We start from the raw sequence: 14,103 nt of genomic DNA, 5'->3' as shown, positions 1-14,103 counted from the left end.
TGACTGGCGTATGAGTTTACGTCATTAGACGAGATTTAGGAGGTGATGCATACATCTGTGTACTGTACCTATTACTGAACACCCATATCCATAACTTGTCCATGTACTAATTAGATCTAGATAAAACCTAAAAAACTCCACCCAGTAACTTCCGATTGGTCAGTCTGACTCGAGTAGGCGCCATTTACAAAAGAGGTAAACGTTTGTCACTTTATACACTTAATTGCGTTGAAGGATTGTGCAAGTTCTACTAGTACAGAAGAGTTACTGGTACAGTTGATAGTTAGCTGACATCCATCTTCTGAACAGGGCGTACAGGTAAGGCTACAGTGTAAGGCTGCTGCTACATCCAAGAAGACACACGTCTGTAGTGGCATGACACGCATGATGGAGGCAATTCCCAGGGCATGACGTACAGTTTGATCCCCAGTGACCACCCTCACAACCATCTGTACAGTCGCTGCTGTCACTACAACGCCCTTGCTTACACCCACTGTTATACGGTGACGAACACCGGGGACCATACCAGTCTTCTACACAGCCGCGTGTACAGTCTCCACTCTGGTTCTGCCACTCTGGCGTACAGTTGGACGTCAGCGTCACAGCATCTCCCCGACACACTTCTGCTGTCTGGGAAGTAAGAGGTGGTCGACAACGCTTGCTACATACCGTGGTACAGAAAGGTCCATAAAAACCTGGTACACAGCCATGGGGGCACCCATCCTTACACGAACCTACGCAGTTGCTACAAGTGTGGATTTTCTGTGTATTATGTTATTAATTAGGTACTGTAGTTGTAATTCGGTCACAATATTAAAGGACTTAGTGTTATTATCGGCCACGTTTCCTACGGAAAATTAATTAAGCGGTACGCCTATAGGGCAGTACTTGAGAGTTACCTCCCCTTGAGGGTGACACTCACATTCATTCATAATTGCTGGATCTCTGCCACGCTTGAAAATCCTGTCAACACGTGAATCAACATTATCTGCTGCCGCACCGATCGCTTTTTTTGACATTCTGCCATAGTTGATTCTCTCTCACAACAAGGCTTTGGTGAGTTGCTATATTGTATTTTGTGACCCACTGACTTAGATTTTGTCTCTTGAATTGTATCTATACTCTGCATTGTTATATTGACTTGTGACTTTGTATAACTTGCTCTGGTAATATAATAATAACAGAATTTGAACAACTTGTCTTTGTTCTGTTTTGCTGGTTTACAAGGGGGTGTCTTAAATTGTTGTCACGGTAAATTCTTAACCGTAACAGCTGTATGTGCTAGAACATTCGAGTAATGACTGTTTATGTATAAAGGCTAGTTGCCAGGTTGTAAGCGACAAACTGACACATTCACATCCATTTACTGGAGTTTACATTCCCAACGCTTTATCCGTAACTCCTGAAACTGCTGTCAGACCGCTCGCTGTATTACAATATTCAAGACTGTTCCTCTCTAACTCTAAGACTTTGGTGAGTTTGCTATACTATATATTTTGTGACCCATTGGCTTAGATTTTGTGGCCTTTGTGCTGTATTGGAAATCGATATTGTGACTATTGAATTGTGACTTTATATACATTGCTCTCGTTGCTAAATAATAATATCTGAATATTTCAAACTTGTCTTTGTTCTGTTTTGCTGGTTCAATTTTTAACCGTAACACAATTCTCAGACGAGTGTTCACACTCACCGCCAAATTATGGTGGATGACATTCCTCGCATGTTCCATTCTTCCTGTTGCAAACTTTACATTTGCCAGAACAGTTCTTACACTCCAGCCCATAGTAAGAGTGCTTAATCCTTCATGGCATTTTCTGCCATTGTGACAATATTTCCCGTCACACCCTCCCGGACAAGGAGTACAGGGTACGGTGTGACTGTCACAAGGTTGGATACAGTTGGAACCCTGGTACCCTGGCTCAAAGCCTTCAGTACATCTTCCGATACCTCGGCGGGGAATCAACTGACACGTGTTGTTCCTGCAGTGACTGCTACACACAGATCTACACTGGTCACAGAAGTATCCTGCATAACACTGTGTCAGACACCTGGTGGTCTTGTCATCACAGTCGGAACACTGCTGGTTGCCCCTACAACGAGCACCTGTCAATTGTAACAGATACATATAGACACAAAACCCTAAACCGGCTTTGCCTGTGTTACAACAGACATCAATAATTAGAAGATGTATCCATGCGACTGAACTGATTATATTTTGTAAGATCCATGTAGTCTAGTAGCTTGTTTGAGAAAGATGACACATCGACATTTCGATGTATAGAGACAAATAGCTCTGTTTATTTTTCCCAGGAATAGTAAGATGGATATAAAGTGTAAGTACAATGTATGGGTTGTGCCAGTAAGTTGAAGATCAGAAACGTATATTCCCCTAACCAAAACCCTGGATTAAATATAAACTATTGCAGGAAAGTTTTCTACAAGACAAACAACTAACCAGACACTGGGACGCATGTAACATAGGACTCTGGATGTTAAACATTATTTTGTCTGCTTTCAACGAATGCCATTTTATTCAGATTTGACTTTTGACAACATTTTCGTCTCCGTGGGCTGTCTATTATTAGGGGAACACCTGGTGTCATCCTCATGACTTGCACAGATGCCTTCATATCGTAGTAACCGCCACTTAGAATGTGGCAAGTCTATGGAGTTGATCTCATCTATGTTTTCTATCTATGAGGTGACTATGTGGCACCTCCATGCATCACTGCTTCACATTATGCATATTACATGGTCACAGTATTAGGTAGTGCTTGTATTATACGTTTTCAAACCTGTAAACGTAACAGCCACAAAGTTGCCTGAACATTATTGAATAGAAATAATCAGTCAAAACTGTCATGGTATATCTGGAAGTGAATGAACGAATTGATTACTGACACCAAACACAAACTCTATCAATCACACACATGGGACACAGCGGCTACTGGTGCTGTGCGTAGGCGTTATTGGTACTGGGCACAGCTGTTGTAGTTACGGGACACAGGTGCTATTGATACTGGACACATGTGCTACTGATACTAGACACAGGCGTTATTGGTACTGGACACAGCTGTTGTAGTTACGGGTTACAGGTGCTATTGATAATGGACACATGTGCTACTGATACTAGACACAGGCGTTATTGGTACTGGACACAGCTGTTGTAGTTACGGGTTACAGGTGCTATTGATAATGGACACATGTGCTACTGATACTAGACACAGGCGCTATTGGTACTGGACACAGCTGTTGTAGTTACGGGTTACAGGTGCTATTGATACTGGACACATGTGCTACTGATACTGGACACATGTGCTACTGATACTAGACACAGGCGTTATTGGTACTGGGCACAGCTCTTGTAGTTACGGGTTACAGGTGCTATTGATACTGGACACATGTGCTACTGATACTAGACACAGGCGCTATTGGTACTGGACACAGCTGTTGTAGTTACGGGTTACAGGTGCTATTGATACTGGACACATGTGCTACTGATACTAGACACAGGCGCTATTGGTACTGGACACAGCTGTTGTAGCTACGGGTTACAGGTGCTATTGATACTGGACACATGTGCTACTGATACTAGACACAGGCGCTATTGGTACTGGACACAGCTGTTGTAGTTACGGGTTACAGGTGCTATTGATACTGGACACATGTGCTACTGATACTAGACACAGGCGCTATTGGTACTGGACACAGCTGTTGTAGTTACTAAACACAGACACTGTTGGTCACTCACATGGGACACGGTGGCTACTGAGCAAAGGCGCTATCGGTACTGGACACATTCTCTACTGCCGACTGACACTAAACACAGACACTGTTGGTCACTCATATGGGACACGGTGGCTACTGACCAAAGGCGCTATTGGTACTGGACACAGGCTCTACTGCTGACTGACACTAAACACAGACACTGTTGGTCACTCACATGGGACACGGTGGCTACTGAGCAAAGGCGCTATTGGTACTGGACACAGGCCCTACTGCCGACTGACACTAAACACAGACACTGTTGGTCACTCACATGGGACACGGTGGCTACTGAGCAAAGGCGCTATTGGTACTGGACACAGGCTCTACTGCCGACTGACACTAAACACAGACACTATTGGTCACTCACATGGGACACGGTGGCTACTGAGCAAAGGCGCTATTGGTACTGGACACAGGCCCTACTGCCGACTGACACTAAACACAGACACTGTTGGTCACTCACATGGGACACGGTGGCTACTGAGCAAAGGCGCTATTGGTACTGGACACAGGCCCTACTGCAGACTGACACTAAACACAGACACTGTTGGTCACTCACATGGGACACGGTGGCTACTGAGCAAAGGCGCTATTGGTACTGGACACAGGCCCTACTGCCGACTGACACTAAACACAGACACTGTTGGTCACTCACATGGGACACGATGGCTACTGAGCAAAGGCGCTATTGGTACTGGACACAGGCCCTACTGCCGACTGACACTAAACACAGACACTGTTGGTCACTCACATGGGACACGGTGGCTACTGACCAAAGGCGCTATCGGTACTGGACACAGGCCCTACTGCCGACTGACACTAAACACAGACACTGTTGGTCACTCACATGGGACACGGTGGCTACTGAGCAAAGGCGCTATTGGTACTGGACACAGGCCCTACTGCCGACTGACACTAAACACAGACACTGTTGGTCACTCACATGGGACACGGTGGCTACTGAGCAAAGGCGCTATTGGTACTGGACACAGGCCCTACTGCCGACTGACACTAAACACAGACACTGTTGGTCACTCACATGGGACACGGTGGCTACTGACCAAAGGCGCTATTGGTACTGGACACAGGCCCTACTACCGACTGACACTAAACACAGACACTGTTGGTCACTCACATGGGACACGGTGGCTACTGACCAAAGGCGCTATTGGTACTGGACACAGGCTCTACTGCCGACTGACACTAAACACAGACACTGTTGGTCACTCACATGGGACACGGTGGCTACTGAGCAAAGGCGCTATTGGTACTGGACACAGGCCCTACTGCCGACTGACACTAAACACAGACACTGTTGGTCACTCACATGGGACACGATGGCTACTGACCAAAGGCGCTATTGGTACTGGACACAGGCCCTACTGCCGACTGACACTAAACACAGACACTGTTGGTCACTCACATGGGACACGATGGCTACTGACCAAAGGCGCTATTGGTACTGGACACAGGCCCTACTGCCGACTGACACTAAACACAGACACTGTTGGTCACTCTCATGGGACACGGTGGCTACTGACCAAAGGCGCTATCGGTACTGGACACAGGCCCTACTGCCGACTGACACTAAACACAGACACTGTTGGTCACTCACATGGGACACGGTGGCTACTGAGCAAAGGCGCTATTGGTACTGGACACAGGCCCTACTGCCGACTGACACTAAACACAGACACTGTTGGTCACTCACATGGGACACGGTGGCTACTGACCAAAGGCGCTATTGGTACTGGACACAGGCCCTACTGCCGACTGACACTAAACACAGACACTGTTGGTCACTCACATGGGACACGGTGGCTACTGACCAAAGGCGCTATTGGTACTGGACACAGGCCCTACTGCCGACTGACACTAAACACAGACACTGTTGGTCACTCACATGGGACACGGTGGCTACTGACCAAAGGCGCTATTGGTACTGGACACAGGCCCTACTGCCGACTGACACTAAACACAGACACTGTTGGTCACTCACATGGGACACGGTGGCTACTGACCAAAGGCGCTATTGGTACTGGACACAGGCTCTACTGCCGACTGACACTAAACACAGACACTGTTGGTCACTCACATGGGACACGGTGGCTACTGACCAAAGGCGCTATTGGTACTGGACACAGGCCCTACTGCCGACTGACACTAAACACAGACACTGTTGGTCACTCACATGGGACACGGTGGCTACTGAGCAAAGGCGCTATTGGTACTGGACACAGGCCCTACTGCCGACTGACACTAAACACAGACACTGTTGGTCACTCACATGGGACACGGTGCCTACTGAGCAAAGGCGCTATTGGTACTGGACACAGGCCCTACTGCCGACTGACACTAAACACAGACACTGTTGGTCACTCACATGGGACACGGTGGCTACTGACCAAAGGCGCTATTGGTACTGGACACAGGCCCTACTGCCGACTGACACTAAACACAGACACTGTTGGTCACTCACATGGGACACGGTGGCTACTGACCAAAGGCGCTATTGGTACTGGACACAGGCCCTACTGCCGACTGACACTAAACACAGACACTGTTGGTCACTCACATGGGACACGGTGGCTACTGACCAAAGGCGCTATTGGTACTGGACACAGGCCCTACTGCCGACTGACACTAAACACAGACACTGTTGGTCACTCACATGGGACACGGTGGCTACTGACCAAAGGCGCTATTGGTACTGGACACAGGCCCTACTGCCGACTGACACTAAACACAGACACTGTTGGTCACTCACATGGGACACGGTGGCTACTGAGCAAAGGCTCTATTGGCACTGGACACAGGCCCTACTGCCGACTGACACTAAACACAGACACTGTTGGTCACTCACATGGGACACGGTGGCTACTGACCAAAGGCGCTATTGGTACTGGACACAGGCCCTACTGCCGACTGACACTAAACACAGACACTGTTGGTCACTCACATGGGACACGGTGGCTACTGACCAAAGGCGCTATTGGTACTGGACACAGGCTCTACTGCCGACTGACACTAAACACAGACACTGTTGGTCACTCACATGGGACACGGTGGCTACTGACCAAAGGCGCTATTGGTACTGGACACAGGCCCTACTGCCGACTGACACTAAACACAGACACTGTTGGTCACTCACATGGGACACGGTGGCTACTGACCAAAGGCGCTATTGGTACTGGACACAGGCTCTACTGCCGACTGACACTAAACACAGACACTATTGGTCACTCACATGGGACACGGTGGCTACTGAGCAAAGGCGCTATTGGTACTGACCAAAGGCGCTATTGGTTCTGACCAAAGGCGCTATTGGTACTGACCAAAGGCGCTATTGAGGATGGTGGAGCAAGTTCGTGTAGTCTTCATGGCGTGGAGTGTGAATTTGAAAAACAGCATTACCAAAACCTCAACACCCAAATCCCAAATATTTTCTGTATTGTCCCTAATGAGATGACCAATGTTATAAGGCAAGTGACTATTGATATTTTAAAAACGTTTATATGTTTATCTGTTTCATATTCCCTCCCTCCTTCGGCAGCGACCACAAACACTTACCTGTGAATGGAAACCCAGCGATTACAGGTGATTTTCGACATGCTGATTTTCTGTGAGATGTTACAAACACACACTGCCCTAGTGTCCACTACATCGTGGACAGGACATATTTCTTATCCGGCTAAACTTGTTTCTGTTTCTGTTTCCTAGCTGCAGCCAGTCATATGTCCATTCGGGGCACTAAGGAAGACAAACTTTCCAGGCAGTCTGGATATGTATGGACTCCTGTCACCATGTAAGGAGAACTGGACATTATTTAACCAGTCACATTAGTGGACTGTTTTATTTGTAAGTGTGTCATAGGTCACACGTGTAATCAGTGATGACAATTATGAGAAACTGATTTCAAACCTAAACTTAAAAACTGAATACGTCTTCCATTGCATTTCAGAAACTATTCACCACAGTGCAGAAGAATATTGTATATTGGACTGTAAACAAGTATACATGACAAATTGACCTCACATGCAGTGTTACACCAGCTGGGAATTATGTAGATGCAGATACATTTAATTGCATAGGGCACAACCGCATGCTTTAAATTATTCACGTGTGTAATACCGGCATTGTTTCTGACAGCATAGGAGAACGGAACGCAGTTTCCTGTGGGATACCTAAGTTCTTTGGGGTATATTGTGAATTTCAAGTTAATATAGATATAGATGCCATGGTCAATATGAATGCCCAGGACCTTGCAGCGATTGTAAATCATGGAATTGGGAAAGGTAAATATCTGGACGCGATACGAGATAATCCAGTCATAACCCTTATATGTGTGGGCAAAATGTGAAAGCCTTTCTGACACTTTGTAAAATAAAGCCATGAACAGAAAGGGTTTAATGCATCATTCCCTGTTGACCTGCAAATGTTTAGGAGAATGGGGAATGAGATACTCAGTCTTCTTTTCATATTGTTTCAACAAATGTCACATCAGGTCCAGCAAGACACATGGGTTCTCAGTCCTTGTAGGCATGGTAAATTGTTTGGGCAAAGAGAAATGTCTGCTGATGTTTACCACAGAAAGGACTCTAATATTTGATGCAAGTTGCATGATGTGCAGAAGAATTGGCTTCTTTGCAACTTTGAGAACGCCGGAGCCTCCATCCCCACAAAGGTAGCGATAATCCTGATTTGAGCCCACCTTCGGTTTAAAATTTCTTTTTAAATGACTGAAGATATCTTTCAGCACTTTCAAACACTGAGGATATTTTCCAGCACTTTAAAACACTGAAGATTTTTTCCAGCACTTTTAAACACTGAGTACATTTCTCAGCACTTTAAAACACGAAGGACATGTTTGAGCACTTTAAAACACTGAGGACATATTTCAGTACTTTAAAACCCTGAAGATATTTGTCAGCACTTTCAAACACTGAGTACATTTCTCAGCACTTTCAAACACTGAAGATATTTGTCAGCACTTTAAAACACTGAGGATATTTTTCCAGCACTCTAAAACACTGAGGACAATAGGATAGGGAGCTCTCGAACAGTAAAACGCATAACATCAAGAATAAACATCGCACTTTTATTACTCTCTGAAGGTGGGATTAAAGGTATACAGTGACAGGTCGCGTTTCTTCCTCTATGTCCAAGGAACTGTCTTGACAGATGCCTGCTTCAACTTCTCCTGCTCTGGTATCTGCTCTTCTTCCCTCCGGACGTTCTTTTCCCCTGAAACAGTTCCAGCAGGAACACTTGCACGATCAGCATGCAACAATTTTATACATGCTTTTGCCCTTACATTTACTCCATGGTGTTTTCATTACTGTTCTTGACAGCAACCCATCTTGTCTCTACACATGAAAAACATTAGCTGCCAAAAAACTATGTCAGACAGGTATAATTGTGGTGTAGGTACTGGCAGCGATAGAAACCTACCTGATTCTGGACAGACCTCTACGGTAGCAGCAACAACTTACCTGTTTGTGGACAGCCCTCTACGGTAGCAACAAGAACCACATAGAGCTGTTGCCAGGTTACAGATGACAGCCAGCACGAGATACTTCACTGTCTCTGTGTTGATAAGTGGAACATCTGAAAGTAATAAGCACAATTATATGACTTTTCTTGTCTGAAAGAGATAATTCTGTATACCTCAGAAGCCTATTCACAGCCTGGCGTATATCATTCCTCGTGCTAGCGTTTGTGTTTCTTATCTTCAACCATGAGCATAGGAATAAGAGTACTGCGTTTTCCGGTTTTTTTTGGAGGGAAGTACGTACTCCGCACTACCAGTCCAACATAATTGCTCTCGGTTTTTGGTGAAATGATACTTAGTAAGAAATTCCTTCACGCTTGAAACACTGTGGGATTCTCTGTCAACACAATACACGATGATTTCAGAGTGAACTTCGACTATGTAAGACATCACAGCTAACCCATGAAAATAAAAAATGAAAGGCAATCATTGAGTATTACTTACTTGTGCCACAAGCCCCGATGGGACAATCAGGTGATGAGGCGTTGTGAGTGCAGTTACAAGAGGTGATGTTGTAATCGCTGGAGTTTGTAACAACCCCATCAAGACATACAGTACATCCATTACAAGACAGTCCACAACTAGAAGTATCATTATTGCAATCTCTGCAACAAGAGGCCTTGGATGAGGCACAGGTGAGGTTGACGCATTGCTCCAAGCAGCCTTCACAAGAAGACATATGGTGTTCACATCCGACATCACACGCCCCTGTCTGGTTACATCTCTGGTGTTGACAGTTAGAGCTGCATCGCCGGGAACACTTGGGGCCATACCAGCCATCAACACAACCGTGGACACACTCGCCACTCTGGCTGTGGCACTCAGGTGGGCATGATTCTCCATCTGGACATTGTCCATCAGTAGTCAGGGAGGGGTTAGGACGACAGGTGTCACTGCATGCTTCCTTACAGTCGTCTCCATAGAAACCGTGTCTGCATCCCTGTGTACAGCCACTCTCACATCCTCCCACACAGTTCTCACATGAGGGTCCACACTCTGCTCCTGAATAAGGAGGATGGCACTCCTCACAGGTGCTCGTGATCCTGTTGCAGGATTTACATCTGCTGGAACATGCCTTGCATCCTGCTCCGTAGTAGGAGTCTCTGCAACCAGAGAAACACGCTCCAGACACCTGACAATATTCCCCATCACATCTGGTACAGCCTGTGTGGTGAGTGTCACATGGTCTCTGGCAGGTGAGTCCCTGGAATCCAGGTATACAACCATCAGTACATCTCTCAATACCTTTGTCAGGGACGAACTCACATGTGTGGTACCTGCACGTTTTGCTGCAAACCTCCTGGCAGGTTGGGCCGAAATATCCTCTGTGGCACTGTGTCTTGCAGCGACCCGTATGTTCACAACACTCAGAACAATGATGACTGTCGGGACATTTGGCACCTGTAAATGTGAATGTTGTTATTTGGCAGTGTTATTTATTGTGTAAAATGTTCCATGTGGACAGCATTGTACGTTTGACATTTAGTTAAGGTACTGTGGCGTGCTGTATCTAGACAGTTTGGGACGGGACTTCAGTGTACGGCAAGTCTGTGTGACTTTCACATGGAGTTGGAGGGTCTTTTGGATTCCGTATCCTAGGTATGAAAGGGCAGCTTACTTTCCCCTCATCTCACATGTAGTTCGGTTTATTATTACTAATTTTTGTTTATTGTCAGTTTGAACTCCAGGGTTTATTCATGAGCAATACAGATAGTGAATTTCTGTTATCAATCTAAGGGAGATAACCCCTCGTACATTTATAGACATGTCATATTAGAGTTACCTCTCCTGTATTTTATGTAACTGGAATTCTACAAAGCAAAGAACAAGTATATCCAACATCAGGCATGAGATAGTAATTAGAGGATCGCCAAGTGTTTAAAATCCACTACTAGACTCAGTATCATAGATCCGGGGTCAAAGAAAAAGAGAGGAACGTCGACTCTAGAAATGAAAGACAAGCATATGAAAAAACGTGTTTTGTGATGTCATCACCATGAAAACTTTAATTAGAGCGACATAATTTACACTGAGTAAAGTTCAGTCTAGGTGGATTCTAATAATGTTAAGATGTTGTCAACAGTTGATTTTCGACTGGCGTATTACAGACCGAAATACAATCCCATGTTTCATGTGTAGGTGGAGCGTCGTGACTGGGACCGACTCCTTTGTCCGTGTTTGAGCGAATTTTGATGATTGAATGTTATACAGATATTCTTGAGAAATTTCTTCTTCCAAATGCAAAAGTCTTTCATGGGAGTGGCTGGGTTTTGCAACAAGACAATGACCCAAAACACGCTGCAAAGCATTCTAAACAGCCGTTTTCCAAGAGAAAACTGTGACTTTGCTTTCATTTCCCAGCTACAGTCGTGGTCTGAATCCAAATGAGAACATCTGGGAGATAATGAAGGAGAGTGTTAACCATAAGGGTCTCACCACACGTCAAAACATGGTGAGACAGGTAGTGAGATATTGGGACAGTATCCCCATGGAACTCTAATCTCTCTCATAAGGAGCATGTCTACTCGCATTAAACTGTGCATGGATCTGATAAAATACCAATTTTGTAACTGCAGAAATACACATTGTATGTATAGAATGCTTATTAATTTCTGATTTTCAGTCATTATTTGATTTTTAGAAATGGTCTTGGGACTCTCGGATTATGAACGGATCAAGTTACACCGCATGCTCAACCCATGCTCGTTGGGAAACGGGTCCATTGCTGTAGTGTGGTGAATGTTACCATCTATGTCTTTATTGCAATAATCACGGTCTTGATATAATGACTTTTAATTTGAATACTCATTTTATAATACTTTAAGTTATATTATTTTGATATTTTATTTTGTACATTTCCTACCCACGCCGAAGACCCGGGTTTGATTCCCTTCATGTGAGTGGAGCCGATTCATGGTGTCCCCCGTCATGATGTTGCTGGAATATTGCTAGAAGAGGCATAAACCATTCTCTCTCACTCACCCCTCATCAGTGACACACGACAGCTAATAGGTTTGTCCACAATTCAACAGGACTTGCCACAAATGATTGCACGACGTTGACTTGAAACAGTTTCATAATGTCCGGCTTTGATACACCCTCTCACTATTTCTGCACAGCCACTTTGCTACCTCTGCAGTAATTTGTATTGACTTGATAACCATATTATTGTAAGCTGGTTTCACGGCATGCTAATCGTTTAGAAATTGATTCCCGGTGGACTTTTATCGCAAACCGCAACAATACGTTATTTCGTAGATATGCCTTTTGCTGCAGACGTTAGTTCAAATAAAGCAACATACAGACTCCACTGATGGGAACTAGTACAGTAAAAGCAGCTTAATCCCATAAACACATACAATTCCCAACAAACGTGTAAATTCTTGACAAGGCAGAAGACGATAGTGCTGATGAGTGACGTCTCATCTGTGTGTTTTGATTTCATCGGGAACATTTGGTTTTGCCAACTCTGACAACCTACATCTTAGCAATAGCAACGTAGATTAAACCACTTACACGCGCCTAGAAACAGGAACAACTGCGACATTTAACACATGAAAATGATGCCTTCATGCAAATAAACCCCACAGGTGATGTTTCTTTCTTTGTTACCGGAGAAATAGCACTGTCAACTAAGATCATTGCGTTAAGCCAATGTAATTATAGTGGAACGCGGGGCATATGCCATATGCCAAAACTAACACACAGTATACACAGTATACAGAGTACACAGAGTATACGCAATATACACATGTAGCTCGTCTGCTTACCTTGGATGATGATAACTATGCATGCGGCTACAATCCCAAGAAGCCACATTGTGATCAATGAAAACAAGACAGCCGATGAAAGCCCAGTTAGGCTATTTGATAATAAAGGGTTGCATGTACAAGTGTGATAGATGCAACTGCGGTTTGTAATACATTTGCAAATGCTTTTACATAACATTGGATCTAATGACCAGCATCCGTGATGTGAAACACGTCAATACTCAGTTCAGAACACAATACCGTTCAGATTAGAGGTTTTGCTTTCTTTTTCCGGATAAAATCGTGCTTGTAAGAAATATTAATAGATTTCAGTAGGAAGCGAATGTAAAACAACAACACTGAATACATTTCCTGTGCATTGTACATAATAGGAACAGATCTGTTGATTGCCTTTATACGCGTCGTTCTGTTTTGAAGTTGCAGGACTCCAGAGAGAAGTATGGAGGCTAGTATAAGTTATAATGTCATCAATGAGGTATATGGCGTGGATAACCCTGACATCTGTAGCAAGGTTCCACACCGACACACCGAGAATTTGTCTGTGTGTTTCCTTCTTTTGAGACATCGGAGGATTTCAAACCAACTAAAACCAACCAAAGTTTGAGAGGAATCCGTGTTAAAATGGACACAGTAACATGCATGTACCATGACAATACGTAATGTGATAGTAGACATTTTGGTATAGGAATGAGTGAGTGAGTGTAACGCCGGTTTCACCAGTGTTAAAGGGGTTGTGGGCTTCAAGTGTTGAACATATGAGCACGGATATTGTGATATCTAAACGGTACGTGGTGGGGTTCGAACTAGCATTTATTGGTTTCAGATCATTTGTACAGAGCAAACTGGTCAACCCGTGCCCACCAAGGTGTTTCGATGTTACCGCTATATACGGTAAACAGATGGAATCAGGACACCAATAGTCTACACTATAGACAGTCTTACGTTTACACACCTTCCTTGATGTCTTGGTATCATCTGACTGCTTCTTGTTAATCCCTGCACATGTAACTT

General features: G+C 44.7%; 1 protein-coding gene across 1 annotated transcript; it reads right to left on the bottom strand.

Annotated features, from left to right (window-relative positions):
* Nucleotides 1-8,891: 8,891 nt before the first annotated feature.
* On the bottom strand, nt 8,892-13,141 carry LOC137269913 (scavenger receptor class F member 2-like). Its single transcript, XM_067803757.1, has 4 exons — nt 13,093-13,141; nt 9,767-10,723; nt 9,264-9,378; nt 8,892-9,015 (listed from the first exon to the last, which is right to left on the bottom strand). The coding sequence occupies exons 1-4, from the start codon at nt 13,139-13,141 to the stop codon at nt 8,892-8,894; spliced, it is 1,245 nt and encodes a 414-aa protein (XP_067659858.1).
* Between the last annotated feature and the right edge of the window lie 962 nt (nt 13,142-14,103).

The sequence above is a fragment of the Haliotis asinina genome, unplaced genomic scaffold (genome assembly GCF_037392515.1).
Source record: "Haliotis asinina isolate JCU_RB_2024 unplaced genomic scaffold, JCU_Hal_asi_v2 scaffold_18, whole genome shotgun sequence".
Lineage (NCBI taxonomy): Eukaryota > Metazoa > Mollusca > Gastropoda > Lepetellida > Haliotidae > Haliotis > Haliotis asinina.
This window is presented reverse-complemented; position numbering and strand designations above follow the sequence as displayed.

Excerpts from the sequence above, each read along its gene's own strand:
- LOC137269913 (XM_067803757.1), bottom strand. The coding sequence starts at position 13,141 with ATGTGGCTTCTTGGGATTGTAGCCGCATGCATAGTTATCATCATCCAA. Across the intron at positions 10,724-13,092 it reads CATAGTTATCATCATCCAAG|GTGCCAAATGTCCCGACAGT; the intron begins GTAAGCAGACGA and ends TCACATTTACAG. Across the intron at positions 9,379-9,766 it reads CATCGGGGCTTGTGGCACAA|ATGTTCCACTTATCAACACA; the intron begins GTAAGTAATACT and ends TATTACTTTCAG.